The 26,567-nt window shown below is 37.0% G+C and overlaps 2 protein-coding genes across 2 annotated transcripts in view; one reads left to right on the top strand and one right to left on the bottom strand.

Moving 5' to 3' along the window:
* Positions 1-6,138: 6,138 nt before the first annotated feature.
* The window catches only part of CFH (complement factor H), a 199,853-nt gene continuing 179,424 nt past the window's right edge, over positions 6,139-26,567 (top strand). Inside the window, exon 1 of the mRNA XM_030302776.1 lies at positions 6,139-6,388. Coding sequence (XP_030158636.1) covers positions 6,331-6,388 — 58 coding nt within the window. The 5' untranslated portion in view covers positions 6,139-6,330. The remainder of the gene's footprint in view (positions 6,389-26,567) is intronic.
* On the bottom strand, positions 13,382-13,808 carry LOC115505273 (60S ribosomal protein L36a-like). Its single transcript, XM_030302782.2, has one exon. It carries the CDS (start codon positions 13,780-13,782, stop codon positions 13,462-13,464), a length of 321 nt encoding a protein of 106 aa, XP_030158642.1. The 5' UTR covers positions 13,783-13,808; the 3' UTR covers positions 13,382-13,461.

Below are 26,567 nucleotides of genomic sequence, written 5' to 3'. Positions count from 1 at the left end.
CAACCATCAGTTTTTGTTCTCTGTTTTTTTTAGGTGGAAAGACACAGGTTTTTGATTGCAACATACAATTTGGTTGGACCTCCCTAAGAAAAAGTCCACAAACTGAGAACAAAAATTAGGTTTAAAAGAAAATATTTATTTAAAATTATAATTAAAAAAAGAAAATTAAAATTAGAAATGAAGTATTACAAGTTATAAAGTTAAATTGACAAAATACCACAGAAATCATAAAAACCAGAAAGTTAACATAGCATGTATATGAATTGTTTTATACAACCCTATGATACCTTTAATTTTTACATTTTTGACTGAATATTCTTTAGAGGTAATATCTCCACAAGACACAATTTTCTAATATTTTCAATATAAAGTAGACAATTCATTCTTTCCTTTAGCATGTTTGATTTAAATTTGTTACTTATTGTTAAAATATTAGCAAAGTTCTTTCAGGTTCACAACTCGTGATTTGTAATGTTCTATAATTTTTTAGGATTGTTGTCAAATTTTGGAAAACCTCTGTCAAGTTTCCTTAATATAATGAACAACAAGATTTCAGGGCATCAAAAGAGTTCTTGTGCTGTAATTAATATTAAATACTACTTGAATTGAGGTATTGTAAATTAGTTTGCTCTCAGTGTCCTCATTGTAAAGACATGAGTGTCATGGTATCTCTATTAATGTCAATATATCATGCGTGACAGAAGCAAACTTCCATTCTCATTAGGCGTCAATGAGAATTGAATTATCTATTTAAAATTACACATCTGATGATTGTCTCCATGCTTTTAAAAATGTTTCTCCTTCATTACTCATATACTTCTGGTGACAGGCATTATGCCATATACCCATATGTGCTGTGTCTTCTACCCTGCATCTCTGCATTTTGGTGCCAGTCGATTTGGCACGGGGGTGTTAGGAGTATCCCTGGAAGCCATTCTTACACTTCAGTGGACATCAGTGAGCAAATTATATACAGTTGTGATTGTGGAATATACCTCACTGACAGTGAACTAAATGTATTCTTTCCTTGACTTCCTGGTTGAGTCCTTCAAATGCCTGTGATTATTTAATGTCAACTAACCTGAGTTAGTATGAGGAAGTATGATGAAGGGGCAATCAGAATAGAAACAGATAATAGTTTATTTCTTGCAGTTAAGGTAGCTTCTTAATTTTTACCGCAACAACAAAAAAATAACCACAAAAAATCAAATCACTTGGAGGGCACCTGGGTGGCTCAGTCGGTTGAGTCCAACTTCGGCTCAGGTCATGATCTCACAGTTCGGGAGTTCGAGCCCCGCATAAGGCTCTGAGCTGACTGCTTGCTCAGAGCCTGGACCCTGCTTCAGATTTTGTGTTTCCTTCTCTCTCTGACCCTCCCCCGCTCATGCTTTGTCTCACTCTATTTCTCAAAAATAAATAAATGTGAATTTTAAAAAATTTAAAAAAAAAAATCACTTGGTTCCCTCGCGTATCTTTGATGGGATGTGTTCAAATTAAAAGGCTTGAAGCTTAAACCCCGTTGGCCTCAAAGGAAAACAAGTTCTGACTGTATACTTCAGTTTTCACCCTTGTTCTTATCATTGAGCTTCCGTATAATTGTTGCATGATGAATTCCTTCAGTAATCTGCTTCGTTCTAAGTCCTTATCCCTCCATCCATACTAACGCAACTGCCAAAGCAACGTTTCTTAAATACTGCATATCTTACATTCCTTTTCCTTGATTAGACATTAAAGATTACATATTGCTGGAATAATTTATTATTTTTTGTCTGAAATTCAAAACTTTTTTCAAAGTTCTTCTTACTTCTTCCACAACTTCCTTGTGCAAAAGCATTTCTCCAGTGTTAGTCTTCTCATTAATTCTAGAACACTCTTTTCTCTCCTGTACCTTAGAATCTTTGTTCAGCTGTACTTCTCCCTTAAACTACAATTTAATAACCAAATATTCCTCAGAACTTCCCAAATTAAACCTTTTGGGAAAGTAATTTCTCCTTCCTCTAAACTCCTGTGGTATGTATTGATCACAATGGTCATTTTTTACTAAGCATAGATGTTATTTACTTCTAATTTGAAAAGTATGAGATTTTACTCTAAGACAAATTTATAAACCTCTTAGTATTATTAGTTACCTATTTGTTGTCTGTGCTTGCTAATGGTAATCAAATACTCTATAACAACTTTACATTATTAAATAATAACATGTTGGCACTTGTGTTCTTCTAAATCTCTTTTAAATAGACATTTGGTTTTTAATGTATTCTAAAGTTTTGGTTTTTAAGTATTGATGAAGAATACAAAGGAAATAACACTCAACTAAAGCCTTATCTATCGGTTTTGGAAATCACAAAGAAGAGAAAAAACAGTGAAAGTAATATTTCTGAAACATATTGTTGAAATTAATTCAAGGGCATTATTTTCACTTGAATAATGGAATAGCATCTTACATTCAGCAATTGCAAGTAAAATAAAAATTATATAGTAAAATCACCCCCAAAATACTTTAAATTCCTCATAAATATGTGTGTGTACATTAAAAATCTTTATAGTAATATGAATGTATGATTATAAAATACATAGGTAACTGTACCATACACTAGAATACATTTGTAAATATTTTACAATATTTTTAATTATATAAAGGAGTTACTGACAGTTGAATTTAGGTAATCTTAGTAAGCATTTGCTTAGGGTGCAAATCATTTGAGAGACAGATCTGCATAAGTTAAAAGTAAGATTCAGGAAATCATCTCTGGATTTGATATCTGGTTCTCTCAATGTCTTGTGACTTTGATGAAGTTGCTTTAATGTTCTGCAGCTTGGTTCATTCATCTCTACGTTGGAGATAGTAATAGTCTCCAATATAATTGTGTTGTTGTAAGCACAGTGTTGACTAAATGTGCTTAGATTTATGTTTGGTATAGTGTTGGCACTCAATAGTTTTAATCATGATAACATTCGAGACCACTCCCTACAGGTTAAATTAGTATTGCTATTAGACAAGAAATACTGTTAGAAATCTGAATAAGGAAAGATATTTGGATTCATACTCAGACAGGTAAAACTAAAGAAAAATAAAGAGGTAGTTTAAATCTACACTGTTAATTTTTGTGCCACCAGTTAAGTGAAATTCAACTTCTGAATAATAGCTGAAAATTTACATTTGCTTGATTTTTCACATATGCTATTTTGTTTCTTATTCACTCAAAAGATAAGTCTGGTTCTGTGTATCAATTTTTTAAAAATATTTATTTTTGAAGGAGAGAAAGACAGAGTGTGAGCAGGGGAGGGTCAGAAGAGAGAGAGAGAGAGAGAGAGAGACAGAATCCAAAACAGGCTGCAGGGTCTCAGCTGTCAGCACAGAGCCCGATGCAGGGCTTGACTCACGAGCTGTGAGATCATAACCTGAGCCGAAGTCAGATACCTAACTGACTGAGCCACCCAGGCACTCTGTGTATCAAATTTTCTGAATACACAAACAAAAAGAAAAGAAATAAAACAGAAAATCATACTGGAAGCACACTTAAAAGTAAGGAAAGACATTTCATGGTAAATAATCAATGCAAGAGAAGGATATCACAATACTAAATACGTATGTAAGCATCATCATAGCTTTAAAATATATTTTAAAAGATTGACATAATTAAACAGAAAAATAGACAAATCCACATTCATAATGGAAGATTTAATATATCCTTCCAATATTTAGAATAAACAGATCAAAACATAGTAAAAATATAAAAGATTGGAACAATGGAATCATAAATTTGACCTACTGATACAGGTAGAATATTGACCAGATAATGGGCCATAAAGAAAATCTTATCAAGGAGTGCCTGGGTAGCTCAGTCCATTAAGCATCGGACTCAGAATACCTGCTCAGGTCATGACCTCACAGTCATGGGATCAAGCTCTTCATGGGGCTCCACTAAGTGTGGAGTTGGCTTGGGATTCTCTCTCCCCCTCTATGTCTCCTCTTCCCCTACTGGTGCTCTCTCTCTCTCAAAATAAATAAACATTTTTAAAAAAAAGAAAATCACGTCAAACTTTTAAATTACTTTTGTAAATTTTTTATTTAAATACCTGTTAGTTAACATGCAGTGTAATATTAGTTTCAAGTGTAGAATATAGTGACTCAAAACTTACATACAACACCCAGTGCTTATCACAAGTGCACTCCTTAATCCCATTCACCTATTCAACCCATCGCCCCCACCTACCTCCTTTCAGGTAACCATCAATTATTTCTCTATAGTTAAGAATCTGTTTCTTGTTTTCCTTTCTTCCTCTTTTGTCCCCCTTTGCTTGCTTGTTTTGTTTCTTAAATTCCAAGTATGAGTGAAATTATATGGTAATTGTCTTTCTCTGGCTGACTTACTTCACTTAGCAATTATACTCTCTAGCTCCATCCATGTTGTTGCAAATGGCAAGATTTCATTCTTTTTTATGGCTAGGAAATATTCCATTCTATATGTATATGCATCACCTCTACTTTATCCATTTATCAGTCAATGGACATTTGGGCTGTTTCCGTAATTTGGCTGTTGTTGCTGCTATCAACATTGGGGTGCATGTAGCCTTTTGAATTAGTATTTTTGTACCCATTGGGTAAATACCTAGCAGTGAAATTGCTAGATTGTAGAATAATTCTATTTTTAACTTTTTGAGAAAACTCCATACTATTTTCCAGAGTGGCTGGACTGGTTTGCATTCCCAGCAGCAGTACAAGAGGGTTTCCCTTTCTCCACATCCTCACCAACACCTGTTGTTTTCTGTGTTGTTAATTTTAGCCATTCTGACAGGTGTGAGGTGATATGTCGTTGTAGTTTTGATTTGTATTTCCCTGATGGTAAGAGATGTTGAGCATCTTTCATGAGTCTGTTAGCCATCTGGGTGTGTTTCTGGAAAAATGTCTATTCATGTCTTCTGCCGTTTTTTTTTATTTAATTTTTTCATGTTAATTTATTTTTGAGAGAGAGACAAAGTGCAAGCAGGGAAGGGGCAGAGAAAGCAGGAGACAAAGAATCCGAAGCAGGCTCCAAGCTCTGAACTGTCCTCACAGAGCCCTACGCAGGGCTCGAACTCACGAACTGTGAGATCCTGACCTGAGCTGAAGTCAGACTCTTACCCGACTGAGCCACCCAGGTGCCCCTCTTCTGTCCGTTTCTTAACTAGATTATTTATTGTTTGGGTGTTGAGCTTTATAAGTTCTTTCTATATTTTGGATATTTATCTTGTGAAATCTTAAAAGATTGGAGAGTGGTCACCCTGTGTGTGGTGAGAGGAGGGCGAGAGGGACTGACTGAAGGAACAACCGGGGCTTCCCTGAGACCTAGTGCTGCGCGGTTTCCTGAGCTCGGTGCTGCTGCAGAGGCGTCTTCACCTTCTCGAGATTCAGCAGACCCTTTGCTTCCCTTCTCTTCATGCTTATCGTATTTCAACATAGAGTTTTAGCAATCCAGCATTCCAGTTTCTTGAGTTTTGAATTGTTAAACTCATTTATGTCCAATGAGAGTGATCCTGTTGTTTCACACACGTATGTGACACGTCCTTAAAAGAATAAGTGCATGGTTTGCGGGAAAAGCAGGTCGCAAATATCAACCAGCACTGCATTCTTGGCAAAGTTCACTCACGTTGTCTGGGTCTTGTTTGTGAAAGCGTTGCCTAACGTCAAGCTCTGTAAATTATTTCCTTTTTAATGTTTATTATATTTGAGAGAGAGAGAGAGAGAGCATGCGCAGGGGAAGACACAGAGAGACAGAGACAGAATCTGAAACAGGCTCCAGCCTCTGAGCTGTCAGCACAAAGCCTGACTCATGGCTCGAACCCACAAGCTGCGAGATGATGACCTAAGCTGAAGTCAGAGGCTTAACCAACTGAGCCACCAGGTGCGCCAGTAAATGATTTTTAAAGGAGCTTTTATTATTATCTTCTGAGGTTTACACATGATAGACCTGAATGGGTTTGAATAATTAGAGAGTTAATGAAATCCAAAGTTTATCACCGGTTACACAGTCTTGCACATTCCAAGAACCTGAGCACATTCCAGCAGAGAACATGCCTGGGTTTATAAGACCAAACCAAAGCAGGTCACGGCATTAACATTCAGTGGGAATACAGTGAAAATCTGATTCCAACACTGGCATTGCTGGGGCTTGTAACCGATTTTTTCTTTTACTTTGCAAAAGTTTCTGATGGGCGGAGCATCTAGTAATCCCTTTCATTCCCAAACTGTGTCTCACTTCCTGCTCTAATCACAACTTTTAGCAGAAGAGCAGCTGACATAGTGTAAGCAGTGTCGGCTCTTAAATGTGCCCCTAAACGATCCTCAAAATGAGATTTCCAGCACAGATTGTTTGGCTTATGTGGTGGACTGTTTGTGTTGCAGAAGGTAAGAGTGAAAAAAGAAAGCCTTTTCTGTGTTATAAAACATTTTCTGTTCTGCTTTTCACAGTGGTAATAGGAATTTGGTCTAGATTGTGATTTAATTACTGTTCTGTAGCTTAGTGTGTGAGTGGCTTTTGACATTGTTAAGTTTCAAAAAATAGAAGCAGCTTATTTAGATGTCGTGATTATTCATCATAATTTTATTTAATGTAAAAATTCAAAACATGTTTTAATATTTTGAAAGCTGTAATATAAGCATTTCCCTTGTAATTATCATAAAACATAATTTTATGCTTGGAATGTTTACCCAAATGCTTTCTGTGAAAGTATTAAGAAGCATATGAACATATATAGAACCAGAACAGAAATTAGACAATAGAAACCTTCAAATCATCTAATGACTAGATTTATCTCAGATATAGATGTTAACTCTTTCTGAAGAAGAATCCCTTTAGCATTTACAACTGTTATTGTCACGGCCTTAAAAGTCTTATAGACAAACAAGCATTACTTGTACCTTTGGCATGAATATATCATATAAATTTGAAAAAATTGAATATGCAATGTTTGTACATCCAGATATTCTAATGGGTGTTTTCCTGTGGTTGTATTTGAGGTATATTCTAGAAGACCAGTCTTAAGAATAGTGAATATGAATGTAGAAGATTTTATTTTCTGGCATTAGTAAGGGAATTTCTAGACATATAATTAAATTTAATTCTAACACTACTTCTCAACAGATTAAAAACTTTCTTTGTATGGAATTTGGTTTCTAGTTCATGATAGGAAACTATGTGATACTATTTGATTTACTTTTTTTGAATGACATTTTTAAAACAAATGAGTTACCTATCATTCACAAATTTCCAAAACATTTCACTAAGTCAACAAATTTTTTTGAATGCTTACTTCCTGTCAGCCTCTATGCATTGAGAAATACCAACAAATAACACTAAAGCTCTGTCATTGATGGTCTTTCAATCTAGAAAATGAAGGCAGATATCTCTCTTTAGTTATATTCCTCAGTCATTTTTTTAAGGTTTATTCAAATATGCTTAATTTTTTTTTCTGAGACACGGTGCGTTTTTAGTTTCACATTCTGATATGCTATTGCTTGATTTTTAGGTCAGAAACCTTATATCCAGCCACCTTTGAAACTAGCTATACAATTGTATTTACTGCATATGTAAATATTGCAGTGTGTATTCAAATGTAAAATATTATTGTATTGGCAAAGAGTTCCAGAACACTCTTAATGCTACAAACCATTACAAACATCTTTTTCTGTACACAAGTGTTTTTGTCTTTTCTTTAGCAGGAGTATGTTCAGTGTCTCAATATTTACATATTGTTTGCCTAGGCTTTATGTAGACATCATTTGTCATGTAAGGAAGATTTGTTTTCTTTCCAGCTCATGTTTAAAACTCAAGAATTGATGCCAAGTTTAATTAAACTGTTTAAGTGATTACAAAGTGGAATTTGAAATTTTAAAATCGGGTGTTATAAAGCATGTATTAAAAATTAAGTAATAGTGGGGCGCCTGGGTGGCGCAGTCGGTTAAGCGTCCGACTTCAGCCAGGTCACGATCTCGCGGTCCGGGAGTTCCAGCCCCGCGTCAGGCTCTGGGCTGATGGCTCAGAGCCTGGAGCCTGTTTCCGAATCTGTGTCTCCCTCTCTCTCTGCCCCTCCCCCGTTCATGCTCTGTCTCTCTCTGTCCCAAAAATAAATAAACATTGAAAAAAAAAAAAATTAAAAAAAATAAAAAAAAAAAATTAAGTAATAGTGATTTAAACTACTTACATAATCAATTCCAGCTGACTCATTTCACCTGTATTTTCTATTTCATCAAAATGTGTTTAAATGTGGCATCCGTTTCTGCTGGTGAATTGGGCATTAGCACTCTACATACTATGGTGAGACTGACTCACCATATCTGGCTACTTCCTAACAGAGGAAGTATAGCATTACTATTTAAAGCAATCCTTAGGTTAGCCTCATGATTTTCACAAAAGCACACATGATGCACAAGTGAGTAGGAAAAAAATTACATGAATTTTCAGCAGATATAGAGCTGTGATTTATTCCTTCTTTGCCAAAAAGTTCTAAAACTGGTTTGAAATGCCAATTCCATCAGTCTACCATACCTAGCAAATTTCACTCAGCAAGATAGCCTTGCTCATTAAAAATATCTATATATCCTTCAGTAGTTGCCTCTGGCTTTATTTCCCATGTAGAAATAAATATGAAATACTAAATTGAGATATTGAGAAATACCAAATTGAATAGTGAATGGTAAATCGAGGAATTGAGAAGACAGTTTGGAACACCAGCACAATCTGCTTTACTCAACCAGTCTTAATGTTTTAGCATTTCATAAATTGCCTCTGTCCTGTTCAGAGTGAACATTCCTCAAAAATTCCTCCTCACTCTAAAGAGGAATGATAGCCCATAGGAAGAATTTATTGGCCCAAGTTTCATGGAGACCAGTTAGTACCTTTTCGATGCAATAGGCTCTCTGCTTTGCCATTGCCAGGTGTGTAGAAACATAGTTGTTTCCTTGTAAAACATCGCAGTTGGACGAATCACCACAGGCTGCTAAGAACTGGTCGTATTTACAGGACAAAGTTTAGAATAACAGTCCCTCAATCTTACCACATAGTTTCTGTTTTCTGGGATATATTATGACCAAGCTTTTCAAGTAGACCATTTAGACTTCGGGTCTACAAAGTGTATAATCTTTGAAAGTAACCCCAGCCCAGAAATTCTTGGCTGAGAAATGTGAAAAAATTAAAACCTACTGAAACACGTCCAAGTACACACTGGCTATTCTTTTTGGAGAGATATAGGTGTTATCTATTTCTGGAGGCTTAAAGGGCAAAAAATGTTCTTTCAGGACTTAAAATATAGATCAAAGCTAGAGAGATTCTCTTCTATCAGAAAGTAAAGCAAAATAATTTTTATATATTGTTTCAATGCAAGATGGTTTCAAGTTTGAGTTAACCCTAAGTGGGAAGAATAATTGATATTGTAAATCATAAGAATTACTTATAAATTAATTAAAAGTACTATTTTATAAAGTATATGTGAATGTTATACATAGTTATCTAATCCAGAACTTGAGGTGATGGTTTTTAATCCTAAATTCTATGTTTCAATTCCAAAGTGATAAATAAGAATTCTTCTTCTCCCTTCACAAAAAACCCAAGTTTTCAGAAATAGTTGTGTGGTGTTTACCTATGTGATGTAATTTAAGGTTGTGCAATAGCCCAACTGCCTTCAATATCCTCTTTTCTTTGAAAATGTTGTAGGGGCACCTAGGTGGCTCAGTCAGTTAAGCATCTGACTCTTGGTTTTGGCTCAGGTCATGTTCTCACAGTTTGTGGGGTTGATCCCCATGTCAGGCTCTGCACTGAAAGCTGGAGCCTATTTGGGATTTCTCTCTCTCTCTCTCTCTCACTCTCTCTCTGCCCCTCCAGTACTCACACTCTATCTCTAGAAATAAATTTTGAAACATTAAAAAATATAAATTGTATTTAAAAAAAAGAAAATGTTTTACACATATAAATTCAAGAAACCTGAAATTTGTGTAGAATGAAAAATACTCTGAATACTTTAGAACAGTTAAATCTAGTATTATTTACTGAATATCTGGTGAATTATTATAAGCTGAAAAGTTCTGTATTACAGTTTTAGTGAGGAAAGTTAGAAATGGATGATGAGGGTGAAGAACAGGACTAAGAAACTCTGGAAGGTGAGGTGGTCCTGGGGATTGGATATCTGATGGGTGAAGCATGACAGTGAGCTCCATGAGAAGGGTCAGAGCAGACGCCCCGGGAGTGTCACGAGAGGGAGAGGTGTGCCACAGCAAGCCTTGTTTATTTTTAATGTAGACATAATGGAGAATGCATATGCTACTTTTCTGCCTGCACATAATGTTAAACTACAACTCAGTTATCAAGTTTTGTTGAAATTGTTCTTAGCTGAAAATAAGTATGTCCCCCAATGACACATAAATTAGTAGGTTCTTCATCTTTGGCCTTTGATAGCTAGGGCTTCTGCCAAAGTCTACATCGATCCACTTTGCTCAATCCCTCATTGTTATACAACCTTTGCACTTTTCCTTCTTCCCAGTTATGCCTCTCCCTCACCCCACTCACCATCCCCTACCTGCCCAGGATGTAAGATTTTCCCAACCAGTCTATCCTGTGCTCACTTACCTGATGTGCTCTTTACCCATATCTTAACAACTTTAACTAGTTTCAGAATATGGTGCATAAACAAGACATGATGTAATTGAGGTAAAAAGTGCTATATTTTAGGAAAATATCACAAAAAAAGAACAAAAGGAAAGGGGTAAAAATATTTGAAAGAGCACTTTTATGTGTTTGGACATTTTAATTGAGAGAGCCAAGTTTCTCAAACCATGTTGACCAAAAATGTAATAGATAGGAAAGTGATTATAGAATTGTTCCTTCAAAGGCTCCCAAAAGCCTTTTTGAACAAAATTAAAATGATTCCTGACTTCAAAATTATGGCATAAATTCAAAATTAAGACATGTAGACAAGAGGTACAATGGAGTTACAGATAGCAGGGTTTCTTGGGTTCATGCAATAGAGCTTTGAGATCACTGCACAGGTGTTCTCATGTCTTACCTTTTACATTGGTTACCGTCCACTGTGCTCTTCCCATGGGTTGCCTGCAATCTGCGGATATAATGGAAAGGTTCCAAAAGAGCTTCATATTCATCCATTCATTCTTTCATTCATTTATTTGCCCATCCAATGGTCACTTTTTAAGTGACTGCTAAGTGACTGCTAAGTGCCAGGCATTAGGACTAGCATTTACCAAAAGGCCATTTAGTGGGGTAAACAAAAGGAATGATTATTGTATTTCATCAACATATTGTATTTTACTGTATAAAGCATTGTGATGGAGACAAGCAAAAGAGAGACTACAGGATCATTTAGAGGAGACAAGAAATCCAAGTTGGAATGAGAGTCTGGAGTGGGATCAGGTTGGGGAGTTTGTTTGTAAGAGGTGGAATGAAGAGAGCCAAATCTGTCAGGGTCACGATGGCATCTTGGGTAGCCTTTGAAGGTTGGATGGGAGTCATGGAAATAAGGATGCCAGGGAGGAGGACATTCAAGACTGAGGAACATGGCTCCTGGGTGGCTCAATTGGTTAAGCATCAGACTCTTGATTCAGCTCAGGTCATGATCTCAGTCTTGACATCGAGTCCCATGTGGAGCTCCACACTGGGAATGGACCCTGGTGGGATTCTCTCTCTCTCTCTCTCTCTCTCTCTCTCTCTCTCTCTCTCCTCTCTCTCTCTCTCCCTTTCTCTCTTTCTCTCCCTCTCCCTCTCCTTCTACCCCTGCCCCTTCCTTAAAAAAATAAAAGGAAAAATACAAAACAAAAAAAATCTGAGGAAACAACAATTGTGTTTACAAAGGACTCATAGTAGATCTGTAAAAATGGAGGATTGTGATCATCCCCACCTTTCTAAATCTGCCATCAGTTACAATTCCACAAGTACTACAGGTGAATTTGGGTATAGTGTGTGCTGTTTTTCTTCTTTTCTTTTTCAATCCTTATCCTCAAGATTATCATAATTATTCAGATGCAAAATCATTCCTGCTACAGTTTTTAAAGGTCCTCGTTTTAATATCACCCTGTAACTAAGCTCCTTTTTATAGCAACTAGTCAATATATACTAACAATTTACTTTAAGAAGCTACCATTTTGACTTGGACAATAATTGGCATTAGGTAGTAGCGACCCAAATACTACACATTTCAAGAAATTTGATTTCAGAGATATATGCAAGCTGTATCTTGATAGTAACTTGTTTGAATCCTAATTATGGCATTCTTGTATTCTGCCCAATTTCTTATTGCTATGACCTATTCTCCCATTTGCTTTTCATAATCCTGGAATTATCTTCTTGGTCTTTACGTTGTTAAAATTTCAAGAAGAAATTGCGTAATCATATTTAAAAAAATTTTAAGTGTAAGTTTATTTTTTCAAATGCTTTAATAGTGTAATGTAATGTCTATCTGCTTTTGCCTGAGGTTTTTTTTTATTTTTTATTTAAAAAAATTTTTTTAATGTTTATTTATTTTTGAGACGGAGAGAGACAGAGACAGAGCTTGAGGGGGGCAGGGACAGAGAGAGGCAGACACAGAACCCAAAGAGGCTCCAGGCCCTGAGCTGTCAGCACAGAGCCCGACACGGTGCTCGAACTTGTGAACCGCGAGATCATGACCTGAGCTGAAATCGGCCACTTAACTGACTGAGCCACCCAGGCGCACCCCCCCCCCCGAGTGTTTTTTTTTTAAACTTCATTACAACTGATATTTTCTTTATAGAGGTGTATATATTCTTTGCCACATATCTTTAATTATTCTTGTGTTATTTGTAAAATAATCTGAATATATCTTATCTTGAAAAGTTATTTGGATCATATCATGTATATGCATATGTAACTAATATTCATATATACCAATGAGAAGATAGGAAAGAAATTTAACATAAAATATCTATTTTTGCTATTTCCATTTTGTCCATTTGATTTATTTTTTCTTAAAAAAAATTTTTTTTAATATTAATTTTGAGAGAGAGAGAAACAGAGTGCAAGCAGGGGAGGTGTAGAGAAAGAGGGAGTCAGAATCCGAAGCATGCTCCAGGCTCCAAGCTATCAGCACAGATCCCGACGGTGGGGGGTCTTGAACTCTTGAACTGTGAGATCATAAGCTGAGTGGAAGTTGGATGCTCAACCAACTCAGCCACCCAGGCGCTCCTTGATTTACATTTTCCACCTTGATTTTTAGTTTTGCTTTATAATATATTCTAGTGCCTACTAAGTTTAGAAATTAGGCTACTTAAAAAGTAGTATCTCCTGTTCTTTTTTTCCCAAAATAATTTTATTTTATATATTTATTTTTTTAAATTTCTCCACAAAGGGAATTTTATTGAGGGCGCTAGCTTATTTCACGCTCAAAAGACCAACTGCAACCAAATGAAGTGAACATAACCTCAAGATTTGATTGTCTTCATAACATAACAAAATATGAAGCTTAGAACTGGATTACCTGGCCCTTTCTCTTCTTATCTCCTCCCAGTTCAAAATGCTTGCATCTCTTAATGGCCAGCATTCTCTTAGATCTGTAGTTGGGCTCAACACCTTCAAGCCTCAGAACAATCTTCTTTGTGGTTTTAGCCTTTTTCTGGGAAATTGGCTTAGTTTGCCCACCATAGCCACTCTGCTTCCTGTCATAACACCACTTTCCCTGGGCATAAAGAGAATCTTTGCCTTTCTTGTACTGTGTCAATTTGTGGGGTTGGTGCTTGCCACACTTCTTGCGGAAAGTCCGACAGGTTTTAGGAACGTTCACCATGGCTGCAAGAAGACTGTTGGCACAGAAAGAGCTCCCAAAATAATTTTAGAAAAATAGAGAAATTGTGCAAAGAGCCCAACTTGAGTCTACCAAAACAATCTGGTACACATTTGATTAATGTTTTCTCAAATATATGCTTTTATCATGATTTACTTTATTCAATTAAGAACACTTTTCAAATAATAGTTTATAGATATATTGACATTAAAAACAAGTATTTAGGTGTGTGTTGTATGTTAATCATGCCCCTTTAAAATTTGAAAGTGGAAAAATTCAGTAAGTGATGATTATTAAACTATCAAGGATATTTGTTTTTAACTTTAACAAAAATTTTGTAACTGCGTCCCTCAAATTAAAGCAAAATCAATCCTATTCCTATCAATTGCCAAATCTATTCACACTCTCATTTAGGGACAAAATAATTTTTTAAATCTTTTTTATGTTTATTTATTATTAAAGAGAGAGAGAAAGGATGCATGTGATGGAGAGGGCAGAGAGAGGGAAAGAGAGAATCCCAAGCAGGCTCTGCACTGTCAGTGCAGACCCTGATGCGGGGCTCGAACTGTGAGATCATGACCTGAGCCAAAATTGAGAGACAGACACTCAACTGACTGTGCCATCAGGCGCCCCAGGACAGAATAATTTTTTATTATTTTTTAAATTTTTATTTATTTATTTTTGAGACAGAGAGAGAGATCACGCCCAAGCAGGGGAGAGGCAGAGAAAGAGGGAGACTCAGAATCCAAAGCAGGCTCCAGGCTCTGAGCTGTCAGCACAGAGCTCTTCCTGGGGCTCGAACCTACCAACCCTGAGATCATGACCTGAGTTGTAAAATGCTCAAACCACTGAGCCTCCCAAGTTCCCCAGAATAATTTTAAATTATAAAATCAGACCAAGAGAATAAAAAGTTAATCAGGTAGTGTTTTATACATATGTATGTATATGTATATATATGCATGTATATATACATATATATATATATATGTATATCATTTAACTGGCATTAGATGACTACAAAACACATAAGATGAAATATTCATTGTTTAAACCTAAGTAATACTTAAGACATAAGAAAGATTAGTTCATTCATTAACGTAGAACTTGTGGAGAGAGATGGCTATTCAAAAAAAAAAAGAAGTCAAAAGCTAAGTCCTACCTTAAAATATGTTTGTATGTTTTTGAAATATATTTATGTTACCTATTTAATAAGCCCCCTGCCCTGTTTCTTCAAGAACTGCCAACTTAATTCAAGCAAATGCAGTTGTTATTCATACATGCCAACAATTTGGCTACATGGGGTAAAATAACTTTTTGTTTAATTAAAAATCTTTTCTGAGAATGTGGTTTAACTGAGCTTGAATGGTTTTTTGGTCAATTCAGACAAGCAAAAGTCATGTCATAAGATCTGCTTTATTACTGCTAGAACAAAGACAGTGACTCATTTAAATATTTTGTTAGGACATGAGTTGTATTCAGTGTATTGAAGATAAGAACAAAAGTTATCAGGAAGTAAATTTGAGGTTAGAAGATCTTCGTATTAAAGAAAATCGCTCCATTCTGTAAAACAGGAAGGAGATGGTCATTATTCTCTGGGAGCTTACATGTGATGGGGGATAGACGAAATGCTTGTAAACATAAAAGTAATAATGAATCGTGAACTATGTTGTGAAGGAAGTAAGGTAGGGGCCGGGGAAAAATGACTGGGGTACAGAGACTTTAGCTGGGCTAGTCTTAAGTGGGTCACTTTGGGGAAACAATATTTCAGAAGAGCCCCAAAGATGAGACAAAGGCAAGCACCAAGAGTCTCTGGTGCACACGTTCCAAGAGAGAAAACAACCAAAAGACCTAAAGGAAAAAATACATTTGACATGTGCCTGTTGGCCATCTGGATGTCTTCTTTAGAGAAGTGTCTATTCATGTTTTCTGCCCGTATGGAAACCAATTTGTCAATAAATTTCATAAAAAAAAAAAAATACATTTGACATGCACAACAACATACAAACAAACCAGGATGGCTTTGGTGTGATGCGTAAATGGTATAGGTGACATGATGACATCAGAGAGAATGGCAAGAGCCAGAAAAGGCATTCCAAGGGCAAGGTAAGGAGTTCACAATGTCTTACAAGTAAAAGCAAAAGCCACCAAAGATTTTAATCACAAGACTGGCATGACCAATTTTGCAAAAAAAAAAAATCCTGTGTAACCCTGTGGAGTATGGAGGCTTGGAGACTAGTTAGCAGCTATTTCTTAGTCAAGGTGGCAAATGATCATAATCAGAACTAAAATTTTGAATATGGCAGTGGAAAGATGGAGAAATGGAGTAGGGGGCAGTGATACCGTTTTCTTACAGTCAAGAGATGCCGTTTAAATTCATGGAAAAAGCATCAGAATTTTAAGAATTATTTGAAAGGGTAATTGATATGAGAACTTTTGTTCTACAGTAAATATATATACACAGTAAATATTGTGAGAAGCTGGTAGGACTGAGAAGGAAAGCCGGCCAAAAAAAAAAAAAAAAAAAAAAAAAAAAAAAAAAAAAACCAGCCAGATGGCTTGAGAGGGAAATCTCGCGAGAGCAGATACAAAAGGGGGCCAGCCAGATGTCCAAGGTTGGATACTCCCCTTGCATGCTTTTGGCTTCCGAAATCTTGCTTGCCCCCTGCACCCGCCAACTGCCCATGTAGCACAATTGGTAAGAGCCCCCTCCCCTTGTTTTTCCTCCTTGAGCCCCAACAATCCTACCCATAAAGGGAGGCCAGCACCAGGACCCAGCAGTCAGCCTTTGGAGGTGACTCCGCTGGGCTGGCACCGGTGAGAAACTGTCTTTCCTGATTTCCCAAGTGTGTGTCTCTTGTCTTTTACTGGGCACCGAGAATTTGCTGTAACAGGAAGATTATGTGAAAGACATGTATCCTTGTCTTTTCCATCTGGTTGTTAAAAGCAATTAACCAAATTTGAAAACTCAAGAACTAGTGGTATAAATATATTATCTTGAAATATAACCAAAAGAAAATGTGTTTGCTTCAGGCTACCTAATGGTCTAGTGTGTGTGTGTGTGTGTGTGTGTGTTGATTATTTTAATGTTCTGAAGATGGGTTACTCTTTTGGAAGATTCGTTAGTTTTAAAAAAATAATTTAAATTGAATAAATTAATTGATAAAAGCTTTATTACTCTTACCTTGCATTAACTTAATAGGATAAGGAACTATTTATCAAAATGTTAATATATTACTGAAAAATAGTTCCGTAACTCAAAATATTGGCATCTTTGTTTGAAATTTAACTTATTTTCCCAATAATCTGAATGCCATGAAGTATGAATTTATAACATGAAAAACACACTTATTAGCCTTTAACTAAGCATAAAACATTCATGTGAAAACATGAACATTAAATTTAAAAATGAACAACAACAAAAAAATCTGGCTCTTTGGGAGTGGGGGAATCCAAAGAGGTGTTTGTAGTGTTTTATGGTAGGATATTAGCACCATCTAGTGGACAACCAGAATGTTTACTTAAATTCGAAAAATCAAAACTGTAATGTGGAATCATTTATTAAAAGTTCCCTAACATAAATGTGCTAAAAATTTGCTAAAACATCAAAGAAAAAATACTGCATATCAAATCTCACACAAGTATTATTTACTACACAAAAATATCATTTTTTTAAATGTTTATTTATTTTTGACAGAGAGCGAGACACAGCATGAGCAGGGAAGGGGCAGAGAGAGGGGGAGACACAGAATCCGAAGCAGGCTCCAGGCTCTGAGCTGTCAGCACAGAGCCTGACGCGGGGCTCAAACTCACAGACCGCGAGATCATGACCTGAGCCAAAGTCAGACGCTCAACCAACTGAGCCACCCAGGCACCCCCTGTGTTCTTCTCTAGGATTTTGTTGGTTTCCCATCTCATATTTAGGTCTTTCATACACTTTGCATTTATTTTGTGTATGGTATAAGAAAGTGGTCCAGTTTCATTCTTCTGCATGTTAATGCCCAGTTTTCCCAACACTGTTGAAGAGACTGTATATTTTTTTCCATTGGATATTCTTTTTTTTTTAATTTTTTTTTCAACGTTTATTTATTTTTGGGACAGAGAGAGACAGAGCATGAACGGGGGAGGGGCAGAGAGAGAAGGAGACACAGAATCGGAAACAGGCTCCAGGCTCCGAGCCATCAGCCCAGAGCCTGACGCGGGGCTCGAACTCACGGACCGCGAGATCGTGACCTGGCTGAAGTCGGACGCTTAACCGACTGCGCCACCCAGGCGCCCCTCCATTGGATATTCTTTCCTGCTTTGTCAAAGATTAGATGACCATATAGTTGTGGGTCAATTTCTGAGTTTTCTATTCTCTTCCACTGATCTATGTGTCAGTTTTTGTACAGTACTATCTTGGTATTATCTCAGTATTGTCTTGGTGACTCCAGCTTTGTAATACAGCTTGAAGTCTGGAACTGTGAGGCCTCCAGCTTTGCTTTTATTTTTCAGGATTATTTTGGCTACTCAGAGTCTTTTGTGGTTCCATACAAATTTTAGGATTGTTTGTTCTAGCTCTGTGAAAAATTCTGGTGGTGCAGCAAATGGGTGGACTGATTTGGGTGCTATAGGCATTTAATGATATTTGTTCTTCCCATCCATGAGGATGGAATATTTTTCCATTTCTCTGTGTCGTCTTCAATTTCTTTCATCATTGTTCTATAGTTTTCAGAGTACAGATCTTTTACCTCTTTGATTAGGTTTATTCCTAGGTATCTTATGGGTTTTGGTGCAAATATAAATGGGGTGAATTATTTTATTTCTCTTTCTACTGCTTCATCGTTGGTGTATAGAAATGCAACAGATTTCTGTACATTGATTTTGAATCCTGTGATTTCACTGAATCGTGTATCAGTTCTAGCAATTTTTAGTGGAGTGTTTTAGTTTTCTGTATAAAGTATCATGTTGTCTGTGAATAATGAAAGTTTTATTTCTTTCTTGTTGATTTTTAATGTCTTTTCTTTCTTTTCTTTTCTTTTCTTTTCTTTTCTTTTCTTTTCTTTTCTTTTCTTTTCTCTTCGTTTCTTTTCTCCTTTTTTGACTGACTGTTGAAACCAGGACATCTAGTTCTATGTTAAATAACAATGGTGAGAGTGGTCATCCCTAGCTTGTTCCTGACCATAGAAGAAGTTCTCAGTTTTCCTCATTGAGAAGTATATTAGCTGTGGGTCTTTCATATATGGCCTTTATGAGGTACGTTCCTTTTTCCCTATTCTGTTGAGTTCTTTGTTTTTGTTTTGTTTTTGTTGTTTTTTTAGAAAGAGAGAGAGCATGTGCAAACATACATGTAAGTCAGGGGAAGGACAAAGGAGAAGGAGAGAGAGTATTAAGCAGGCTCCACACCCAGCAAGGACCCTGACATGGGGCTTGATCTCCCAACCCTGAGATAATAACTCGAGCCAAAATCAAGAGTCAGGCACTTACCAACTGAGCCACCCAGGCACCCCAAGAGTTTTTATCAAGAATTGATATTGTCATATTGATATTATCAAATGTTTCTTCTGCATCTATTGAGAGGATCATATGATATGGTTCTTATTCTTTCTTTTATTAATGTGGTGTACCATGTTGATTTGTGGATACTGAACCATCCTTGCAGCCAAGGAATGAATCCCACTTGATCTTGGTGAATGATTATTTTAATGTACTGCTGGATTTGATTTGCTAGTATTTTGTTGAGAATTTTTACATCTAGGTTCATCATGTATACTGGCCTGTAATTCTTTTTTTATTTTGGTCTTTGTCTGGTTTTGGAATCAAGGTAATGCTGACCTTATAGGACGAGTCTCGAAGCTTTCTTTCCATTTCTATTTTTTGAAAGGAATTGGGGAGAATAGGTATTAACTCTTCTTTACTTAAAAAAAAAATTTATTTTTGAGAGTGCAAGTGGGTGAGGGGCAGAGAGAGAGGGACAGAGGATCCAAGGTGGGCTCTGAGCTGTCAGCAGAGAGCCTGATGTGAGATTTGAACTCACAAACCACGAGATCACGACCTGAGCTGAAGTCAGACACTCAACTGACTAAGCCACCCAGGTGCCCCAGAATTAATTAACTCTTCTTTAATTGTTTGTTAGAATTCCCCTGGTCCTGGACCTTTTTGTTTGTTTGGGAGATTTTTTATTCCTGATTCTATTCCTTTGCTGGTTATCGGTCTGTTCAAGTTTTCTATTTCTTCCTGTTTCAATTTTGGTAGTTGATATGTTTCTAGGAATTTATCCATTTCTTCCAGATTGCCTAATTTGTTGGCATATAATTTTTCATAATGTTCTCTTATACTTGTTTGTATTTCTGTGGTGTTGGTTGTTATCTCTCCTCTCTCATTCATGATTTTATTTATTTAGGTCCTTTTTCTTTTCTTTTTTGTTAAGTCTGGCTAGGGGGCTATCAATTGTATTAATTCTTTCCAAGAATCATTCCTGGTTGCATTGATCTGTTATGATTTTTAAAATTTGTTTCTATAACATTATTTCTGCTCTAATCTTTATTATTTCCCTTCTTCTGCTGGTTTTTGGCTTCGTTTGTTGTTCTTTTCCTAGTTCCTTTAGGTGTAAGGTTAGGTTGTGTATTTGAGATTTTTCTTGCTTCTTGAAGTAGACCTGTATTGCTATATACTTCCCTCTTAGGACTACTTTGGTGCTTTCCAAAGGTTTTGGACTGTTGTGTTTTCATTATCATTTCTTTCCATGTATTTTTTTATTTCGACTTTAATTTCCTGGTTGGCCCATTCATTCTTTAGTTGGATGTTCTTTAAACCCCATGTATTTGTTGTCTTTTCAAAATTTTTCTTGTTGTTGACTTCAACTTTCATAGGGTTGTGGCCTGAAAATATGCATGCTATGATCTCAATCTTTTTGTACTTGTTGAGGTCAGATTTGTGACCTCATATGTGATCTATTCTGGAGAATGTTCCATGCACACTCAAAAAGAATGTGTATTCTGCTGCTTTAGGATGAAATGTTCTGAATATATGTGTTAAGTCCATCTGGTCTAGTGTGTCAATCAAAGTCATTGCTTCCTTAATGGTTTTATGTGTAGACTATCTGTCCATTGGTAAGTAGGGTATAAAAGTACCGTACTTTATTGTGTTATTGTCAATGAGTTCCTTTATGTTTTGTTATTCTTTTATATATTTGGGCATTTAAAGTTGGGGGCACAAATGTATACAATTGTTAGATCTTGATGGAAAACCCCTTTATTATGGTAGAGTGCCCTTCTTTTTCTCTTGTTACAGTCTTTGGTCTAAAATCTAGTTTGTCTGATATAAGTATGGCTACTCCAGCTTTCTTTTGATATCCATTAGCATGATAAATGGTTCTCCATCCCCTCACTTTTAATCTACACTTTTAATCTATAGGTGTCTTTGGGTCTAAAATGAGTTTATTGTAGGCAGCATATAGATGGGTCTTGTTGTATTATCCATTCTGATACCCTATACCTTTTGATTGGAGCATTTAGTCCATTGACATTCAGAGTGATTGTTGATAGATATTAATTTAGTGCCATTTTTTAATTTGTTTTGCCATTGTTTCTGGAGATTTTCTCTGTTCTTTTCTAAAGTTTGTTGCCTTGGTCTTTCTTTTCCACTCAAAGAGTCCCCTTTAATATTTCTTGTGGAGCTGATTTAATGGTTACAAATTCCTTTAGATTTTGTTTGTCTTGGAAACTGTTTATCTCTCCTTCAATTCTGAGTGACAGCCTTGCTGGATTGAGTATTCCTGGCTGCATATTTTTCCCATTCACCACATTGAATATATCATGTCACTCCCTTCTGCCTGCCAAATCTCTGTGGAGAGATCTGCTGCTAGCCTATTTTATCTTCCCTTTAAAGTTAGGGACTTCTTTTGTGCTGCTTTTAGGATTTTTTCTCTATCTCTATATTTTGTGAATTTAACTACAATATGTTTGGTGTTGGCCTGCTTTTGTTCATTTTGATGGGAATTCTCTGTGCCTCCTGGATTTGGATGTCTGTTTCCTTCCCCAGATTAGGGAAGTTTTCAGCTATAATTTCCTCAGATGATCCTTCTGCCTTTTCTCTTTTCTCCCTCTTTTTCTTCTGGGACTCCTGATATGAATCTTATTACACTTTAAGGAGTCACTGAGTTCCTTAATTTTACATTTGTGGTATAATATTTTTATTTCCCTCTTTTCTTCAGCTTCAATATTTTTCATAAGCTTATCTTCTAAATCACTGGTTCATTCCTAGTTTCTTCCATCCTAATGGTCATTACATCCAGTTGGTTTCAGATCTCACCTATTGCATTTTTCATTTTGGCCTAACTAGTTATTAGGTCATTTATCTCTGTGGTAAGGGAGTCCCTGGTGCATTCTACACTTTTCTCAACCCCAGCTAGTGTCCTTATGATTGTTGCTTTAAACTCTGAATCAGGCATATTTCTTATATCTGTTTCATCTAGATCCCTGGCTGTAACCTTTTCTTGTTCTTTCTTTTAGGATTAATTCGTCTTTTTTGGTATTTTGTCTAGGTCTGTCTTCTTCTGTATGTTAGGAAAGCCTATTATGTTTCCTACTCTTCAGAGTAATGGCTTTATACAGAAGAAGTCATGCACTGTCCAGCACCTAGCACTTCAGGAAGTGCCTCTGGTGTCTGCAGTGTGCTGCTGTGTTTTGGCTGCTCTTTCCTATAGGTCATTCCTCTGCAGAGTTTCTCCTTGCCTGCAGTGGGTAATATTTAGACCTTGGCCAGAGTGTGGCAAGTTTTAACTAGGTCTGCTCTGGTCTGCTTGCTAAAAGAGATCTGATGCTATTTCCACTAGAGCTGAAGCTTTTCAGCACTCTATGGTCAGTAGACATGGTGCATGTGGGGGAGTTTGTGCTGGTCTTCTGGGGGCAGAAGCCCGCAAAGCTGGTTCTCAGGCACACCTGCCCCAGTAAAGAAGCACCTTCAGAGCACAGGGGTATGGGACTTGGTATAAATGGTTTAGGCCGCCAGGTTGATGCTGTGCTGCTTACTGAAGTTAGTTTATGTTGAGGGGTGGCGAGGGGGAAATGGTGCCAGCCCTGTCCCTCATTCCTGGAAAGGGGACATCATGCCCACCACTGTCCAGAATGCCCTCCTGGAGAGGGAATAATCTCCAGTCATGTGTCCCAGTTGTCCTTCAGATTCCTACCTTCACCCTGACTGTGTCTGGGCTCTCTGCTTGCCTGGCAGCACAATGCACCTGTGTTCTATCCCAGGCAGGCTGGTTGAGTTTTAAAACTCAAAATTTTAGGGACCTGGCATGGTGCAGATGCATGTTGGTCCTCTGGGGAAAGGTCTTGCCATACTGAGACTGATGTAGGTTTGTCCTAGAAGGGCAGTTGTACCACAGAACAGGGCTGTGGGTTTGGAGTAAAGCACATCAAAGAGCTGATGTCTGGGTTAGCCACCTTCAACAGGTGTCTCTGCACCTATGTTGAGAGGCAGGGGAGAGAAATAGTGCTTGCCAGTTCTTTTGTCCTGGGGAGAGGGAATGCCACCTCTCCAACATGTGCTCTAAAAAGGGGGAACCATATTTCACAATGTGTCCCAGAGGATCCTCGAATAGCACCTTCTGCCCCCTGGGCCTATCTGCTCTCCTTCTTCACAGGAGCACTGCAGTGCCCTGAGGGCTTCACACCAGCCATGCAGAAGACTTCTAAACCTTCAGTATTTGAGCTCTACTGGTCATAAAAACTCACAAAAATCAGCCCCTTTCATTTTCCCAGTCGTTTTCCTTGTGCCAGTCCCTGTATGCTCTTCTCTCTCTCTCTCTCTCTCTCTCTCTCTCTCTCTCTCTCTACCTCTCTCTCCTTTCCTCTTTCCGTGACCAAGGCTCTCTTCCATAGTACCCATGATTGATTTTTCCCGCAAAGCATTGCTCCACACCTCCTACCTTCCACAATGTGGCCCCTTCTCTCCCTCTAGTTATGGAATTTTTCCTGTCAGTCCTCAGATCAATATCTTGGGTGTTCATAATGATGTGATATTTATCTAGTGTGTTCAAGGGATGAGGCAATCAGTCCTTCTACTACCCCACCCTCTTAGGTCTTCCCGTAGTCACTCTAATATCAAGGGTAGTTATACCTAAATTAAGCAGCAAGCAGTATTAAAAATATTAGCAATTATGGGGTGCCTGGGTGGCTCAGTCAGTTGAGTGTCAGACTCTTGGTTTCAGCTCAGGTCTTAATCTTAGGGTCCTAGGATCGAGTCCTGCTTCAGACTTTGTGCTGAGTGTGAAATCTGCTTAAAATTCTCTCTCTTTCTCTCTCTCTCTCTCTCTCTCTCTCTCTCTCTCTCTCTCCCTCTGCCCCTCCCTCCTCTCTAAAATAAAAATATGTGTAGGCATGAGCTTCATATTAACATCCTGTGATCTCTTTATATGTCATTTAATTTTTTTGCAAAATAAGAATCATACTGTAAATGCAGATTCTGTTACTTTAATACCTTTATTGTGAAATATAATATATGAGTGAATAAAATATGAATCTACCATATTACAAACATAATAAATCACCATGTCAAGAAGCAAAACATTCCCAGCATCCCTGAAAATCCCCATGGGTTTCTATTATGTCAATAACCCTACCTTTGCTCTAGAAGAAAACATTATCTTAATATTTCTGGTAATTACATTTTTGCTCTTCTTTAATAGCTTTACAGCCTATGTACACATCCCTAATATATACGTTTGTTCTTAAATTGTATATAGTTGAAATATTCCTAAAAAGTCACCTATGTGTCTTTTACTTCATGTGATTATTATTTCGTTTCTTTTCAGGTCATTTTGTAGCATTGAGTGGACTATTCCATTGCATGAATATACCATAAATTTTACTTATTTATTTATTTATTTGTTTACTGATGGATATTGGAGTTCTTTCTGGCTATTAAAAATCATATGCTAGAAATATTGCCACACATGAAATCTAGTTCACATGTGTCTTAGTTTCTCAGTGATGTATTCCTAGGAGTAAAATTTCCAAGTAATAAGCAATGCATACTTTGAATTTTCACTACAAGTTTCTAAATTCTTTTCTATTGTGGTGGTTCCCATTTTTCTTTGTACCAACAGTTCCTAATGCTCCACATTATTTCCAAATGGTGGGATTTTTTAATTTGTTAAATTTTTGCCAATATCATGTTATTTAAAAAAATTTTTAATATTTATTTATTTACTTATTTATGTATTTAAATTTTTTTTAACGTTTATTTTTGAGACGGAGACAGGGCGTGAGCGGGGGGAGGGGCAGAGAGAGAGGGAGACACAGAATCTGAAGCAGGCTCCAGGCCCCCAGCCGTCAGCACAGAGCCCGACGCGGGGCTGGAACTCACGGACTGTGAGATCATGACCTGAGCTGAAGTCGGACGCTTAACCGACTGAGCCACCCAGGCGCCCCTGTTTATTTATTTTTGAGAGAGAGACAGAGTGTGAGTGGGGTAGGAGCAGAGGGAGAGGGAGACACAGAATCAGAAGCAGGCTCCAGGCTCTGAGCTGTCAGCACAGAGCCCGACGCGGGGCTTGAACTCAAGAACCATGAGATCATGACCTGAGCTGAAGTTGGACGCTTACCACCAGGGCCACCCAGGCGCCCCTGTATCATGTTATTTTACTCGTGGTTTATTATGGTTTTCATTTTCATTTTCAGTTTGAGCAATTTTTCATCAGTTTTTTGATCACTTGGATATTCTCTTTGGTGAAATATTTATTCAAGTCCTTTACCCACTAAAATTTTTTCTCACTAGCTATTTCAGATATTAATAGCAACGTTATTTCTCCTTGCATATTTTATATAAGTTACTGGTGAAGCCAACTAGTTTTATAAACTGAGATTGGAGGGGTTTTGGGGGTTTTTTTGCATGCTTGTGTTATAGGACTCTGGAGGATTGTTTTGTTTTGCTTTAAAGATTTTCTTTTTTAAGTAATCTCCACACTCAACGTAAGGCTGAAACTCACAACCCCAAGATCAAGAGTCACATACTCTATTGACTGAGCTAGCCAGGCACCCGAGAACTCTTGAGGTTTTTAAAACCCCCAACAATAGTGAGATCCTGCCTCCTGAGTCATCACTGCCTATATCCACTAAGGGGAAGGGGTGAAAATTTGGCCAGAGCCAGATACCTCCCTGCATTCCCTGAGGTCAGGATGCAGGGCTTTTGTGGACAGGGCTCCCAGGTGTAAAGTTTAGGAATTCAGCTTCATAGCATGCCACAAATTTTGATATATATCATATTTTCATTATTGTTTAGTTCAATTTATATTCTAATATGTATTGTGATTTCTTCTTTAGCCCATGAGTGATTCAGAAGTGTTGCTTAACCTCAAAACTTTTGAGATTTTTCCAGTTATTTTCTGTTAGCAATATCTAGTGGTCAGGCAATATACTTAGAGTGATTTCAATCCTTTGAAATTTATTGAGATTTGCCTATAGTCTATTTTAGTGAATATTCCATGTGTGTTTGGAATGAGTATGTATCTGCTGCTGTTGAAGGTTGCATTCTGTAACTATATAAAAGATTGCTTTGTTTAATAATTGTCATACATTCTATATCCTTATTTGTCTATCTGCTTGTTTACCAGACACTTGAAGTACATTTAAATCTCAAACTATTATGACAGATTTGTTTACTTCTTTTACTTCTATTATATCTTGAAGACATATTATTACATTTATGTACAGTGACATGCTGTCAATTATATAACAATCAACTATTAAACAAAAAGAAAGGAAAGAGTCTTGACTTATAGAATGTGCCAGTTCATATAGTGTAAA

This window comes from Lynx canadensis, chromosome F1 (genome assembly GCF_007474595.2).
Source record: "Lynx canadensis isolate LIC74 chromosome F1, mLynCan4.pri.v2, whole genome shotgun sequence".
Classification (NCBI taxonomy): Eukaryota; Metazoa; Chordata; class Mammalia; order Carnivora; family Felidae; genus Lynx; species Lynx canadensis.
This window is presented reverse-complemented; position numbering and strand designations above follow the sequence as displayed.

Coding starts and splice junctions, on each gene's coding strand:
- LOC115505273 (XM_030302782.2), bottom strand. CDS start 13,782: ATGGTGAACGTTCCTAAAACCTGTCGGACTTTCCGCAAGAAGTGTGGC.